This window comes from Tripterygium wilfordii, chromosome 18 (assembly GCF_013401445.1).
Source record: "Tripterygium wilfordii isolate XIE 37 chromosome 18, ASM1340144v1, whole genome shotgun sequence".
Classification (NCBI taxonomy): Eukaryota; Viridiplantae; Streptophyta; class Magnoliopsida; order Celastrales; family Celastraceae; genus Tripterygium; species Tripterygium wilfordii.
The window spans coordinates 3,261,606-3,265,636 of record NC_052249.1 but is presented as its reverse complement, the minus strand read 5'-3'; the positions used below and the strand labels follow the sequence as shown (position 1 = coordinate 3,265,636).

The 4,031-nt window shown below is 35.9% G+C and overlaps 1 protein-coding gene across 1 annotated transcript; it reads left to right on the top strand.

Annotated features, from left to right (window-relative positions):
• Nucleotides 1-2,205: 2,205 nt before the first annotated feature.
• Nucleotides 2,206-3,674, top strand: LOC119983377. Its single transcript, XM_038827062.1, has 3 exons — nucleotides 2,206-2,517; nucleotides 2,770-2,837; nucleotides 3,034-3,674. Exons 1-3 carry the CDS (start codon nucleotides 2,368-2,370, stop codon nucleotides 3,560-3,562), a joined length of 747 nt encoding a protein of 248 aa, XP_038682990.1. The 5' UTR covers nucleotides 2,206-2,367; the 3' UTR covers nucleotides 3,563-3,674.
• The last annotated feature ends 357 nt before the right edge of the window (nucleotides 3,675-4,031 follow it).

The window sequence follows — 4,031 nt, the reverse complement described above, 5'->3', positions numbered from 1 at the left end:
CCTCTCTAAATGGTGAGTTACTATATGATCCTACGCTCTATAGATGCATGGTTGGTGCTCTTCAGTATCTTACTATGATTCGAACCTGAGTACCATGTGTTTGCAGAGATTGTTTGGCTACGATAATTAAAGATCTTGGTGTTTTCTTTCTCATCCAGTTATAGTTTTATTTGATAATATTAATGCTACTTATTTGACTGTTAATTCTGTGTTTCATGAATGTACGAAACATATCGGTGTTGATTATGAATTTGTTCGTGAACGTGTCCTTCGGAAAGACATTGTTGTTCGTTTTGTTCTCTCTAGCGCCCAACTTGTTGATGTCTTCACCAAGGGTCTAACTGCACCTAGGTTTACTGTTCTTCGGGACAATTGCCCATCGTGCCTCTACGTCCAGATTGAGGGGACGTATTAGTATTCAAAGTGATAAGTGCTGATTTTTTAGCATGTTTATTTTTGAAAGTGCTACGTTCACTCATGACTCAACCATACGTGCAAACTAGTTGCATGCCCGCGCTTCGCGCAGTACATATTTTGATTGGAAAATAGAAATGTGTGAATGTTTTTCGATACTTTGTTAACATGAAGAGCAGTAGAGCTTTAATTGTAAAAAATAGAGATGATTGTGAGATGAAGATAAAATATGTACAATACTTGTTTTTTAATTTGCTAAGAAAAAAATTTTCTAATAGGGTGTAAGAAATTTGATGCATAAGAAATAAGTATGCTAAGAGTTTATCAATTTTTATTTGCGTCGCTAGTATCTACAAAGTGTTATAGGTCACCAAAGACATGTTTATGAGACAATATTGTATGGTTAGTACAACAATCTCTACAAAGTGACATTTAATATCGAGAAGTACAATGTAGCATAAGTAGTATTTTTGAAATGATATTTTTGTAATAAAATTCTTAATATTTTTAGAATAAGATTTTTGAATTTATATTTTTGAAATGTTATGTATGACTGGTAGATTTATGCTAATAATCATTTTGACCTTCAACAACTCATTGAATTCTACCGTGCTTTCCTGTCACCACTTAGATGTTCCAATATCAAATGGGCTGAATTTACTTACACATTAGAACAATATAGCATGAGAAAAGCCTCTCATGTTGTGTATGTTGCAATCCAAACAGACTACTAAACCTACCAAACTCTAAACATGCACAACACATCAACTAAATACTACAAAAACACACAAAATACATCAAAAACACACTAAATGATGAAAACACACAAAAATTCCCACAAAATGATGGTAATTAATGCCAAAAACACACAAAATGTTTTCAAACTAAATACTACAAATGAATTTCATTAATTGAGTAATATCAAAAGACTCTCATAATTAGCAATACATGACCTTTGAGAAACCAAAATAACATCAAACCACTCCTATGAAATATTAAATTCTCATACAATTCAATATAATTTTAAAATTATTTGAATACTATTAACTGTATGAGTGTGGTTGTGGGTATTAAAGTTTTTTAATATATTTATGTGTGTGGTTGTGGGTCTTAAAGTTTTCTAATATATTTTAAAATTTTCTTTTGTCTATGTAAACTGGCACCATGAATTAAGGAGAAGCTTTGTGATCCTCAGTTATATATATATAGATTGATGATTTATAACAGAAGTTTAAAAAGGAAACGCTCAAGGTGGAGCCCACAAACGTCGCGCTGCAATCCCAAATCACAATCCATGTACACCAGCTCCAGTCCTGGGCTCACAAATTTTGATGGGACCCGACAAGAGTAAAGTAGTAGGTGTATGCTTGCTTGGGCCTAACGATCAATTTTTTCTCACTTGCCATGGCCCAAGCCAGACCCATCATCTCATCTCCAACTAAAGTTATCATTTCAAGTTATTGGGCCGGAAGCCCATTTGTTCATCTCCAGTTCTCCACCAATCCTGTCCCTACAAAACGCTCCACTCTACCACAACCACCTGTAAAGATGCCTACTATTAATATTATTGCTTATAATTATTATTCATCAACGTTAATTGTTAAAAACTAATATTAGGGTTTTATTAGAATATTTGGACGGTTGAATGCCATAACATAAAGGCACGAGTAACTCAAATAACAACTGTCTCAAGACAAAAAAAAAAAAAAAAAAAAAAAAACCTTTAAAAAACTGGAATATGAGTGTAGGAGATAAATATTTATCAAGTCAAAGAGAGAAAGTAATACCATATTATCAGTAGAGAGGCAACTCTCCTTCTCTTCTACCCCTCTCCTCTCTCTCTCTGTGTGCGTGAGGTTTCTTAACAAAAACTCTTTTTCTGGATCTATATAACCACACGCACCACCTACTCCTTCCTCGCTTTCTCGCTCGCACTCTGTCTTCGAATCAAATATGCGAATCCGAAAGAACGCGAACCTCTCCACAATACTGGAGTTCTCGGCACCGGAGTGGAGGCTACAGACGCACGTCTGCCACATGAACCAGTCGCCATGGGATGTCATTAGCTTCTCCGACGAGACTTATCCAGCTGCTCTCAACCAGGTTACTCCTCTTTCCTTCACTATTTCTTAGATCTATCAAAAACTTCCCTCTCCATTTCTCCAGCATTTTTTTTTCTTCTCCTAGGGTTTTATCGATACGCCTCCATTGAATCCCCAAATTATTATTTTTTTCTCGATTTCGACGTGGATTCACCTCCGAATAGCCGATTAACTTAAATACTTGCTTGTCATTTCTCTGTATTACGTTATGTTTGCGGATCGTGTTTGTATTTCTCTCGCGGCTTGGAACCAGTTCGGAGGTGGAGATGATAGCTTCGCTGTAAATACAAGCTTTGGGGATTCTGCTGGTGTTGTGGAGAGGTAATCAGCTATTATTCTTCAATATCAATTGTTGTTATCGATTTTTTCTTTCTCTTATCGAACATTAGGGTTTTTCGATATTGTTATGATATGTTTGGCTATCGTACCAAGTAATTGCTCAAAATTCGAGCTAGATATAGAGATTCAACTGTATGTATCTGTTTCTGCCTGTTAATTAAGAGTTATATCACAATAGCTTGGAGTCGATGATGGATGAAGACGACAAGGCTATGGAAATGGAAACGGAGGACGATAATGGAGGAAGAAAAGACGAGGAACGGACGAAAATCAAGAAGAAGAAATTCTGCAGCAAAACCAGTGTCTCCTCCTCTAAGAGAGGAGGAGGAGCGGTGGTGGACCGTGGGAGCCGACCGGGGAGAGCGAAGAAGGGATCCTCCTTGAACTCATCGAATCCGTACGAATTTTACTATTATTCTGGATTTGGGCCTTTATGGGGGAAGAGAAGAGCTGGTAAAAATGGAGGTGGAGGGGAAGCCAAAATCAAGAGAAAGTCCTCCAAGTCCAAAGAAATGGAGGGCGTCGTTATCCAAAACACAATATTACCACCATCGCCATCTCTAATTGACCACAGTGAAGAACTTGATTTCGTCGAGGAAGAAGACGATTATGAAGAAGACAACGAAGAGGAGCAGAGAAGCAGCAATGGAGGGAAAAAACGTGTTCGAAAGCTCGTCAAGGCCCGATCCTTAAAATCTCTTATGTGAAGAAGAGAAACCTAGATTTCTTTGTTCTTCGTTTTTTTCTAAATTTAAATTAATTATTATGGTTTATTTATGTGTATGAATTCGGATTTTTAAGTTTTTTAAACTATTCTCACCGATAGCAGCACAGAATCATCTTGTGCACCACAATTTCACATGACAGACAGACAATGGACAGACAAACATATATAATTGGTCAACTACTTGAAAGAATGGCATCTTGAGGTCAAAATGGTAATTACATTTTTAACGTGGCAGCCTCAAGAATAATAATAATAATATGTACAATTTTGTAAAGTCAAGAGAAATGACAGATTCTTTACCATCTGGAATTGTAATATTATTATATTGTCATATCCTAGATTTTGTTATGTAGTTACTGGATTTTATTGATAGAATTAGAAAGAATAGATATCAATAGTATAAACCCAAATCTTAATTTCTTATTTTCTTTCCTTTATATTTCAGAAAA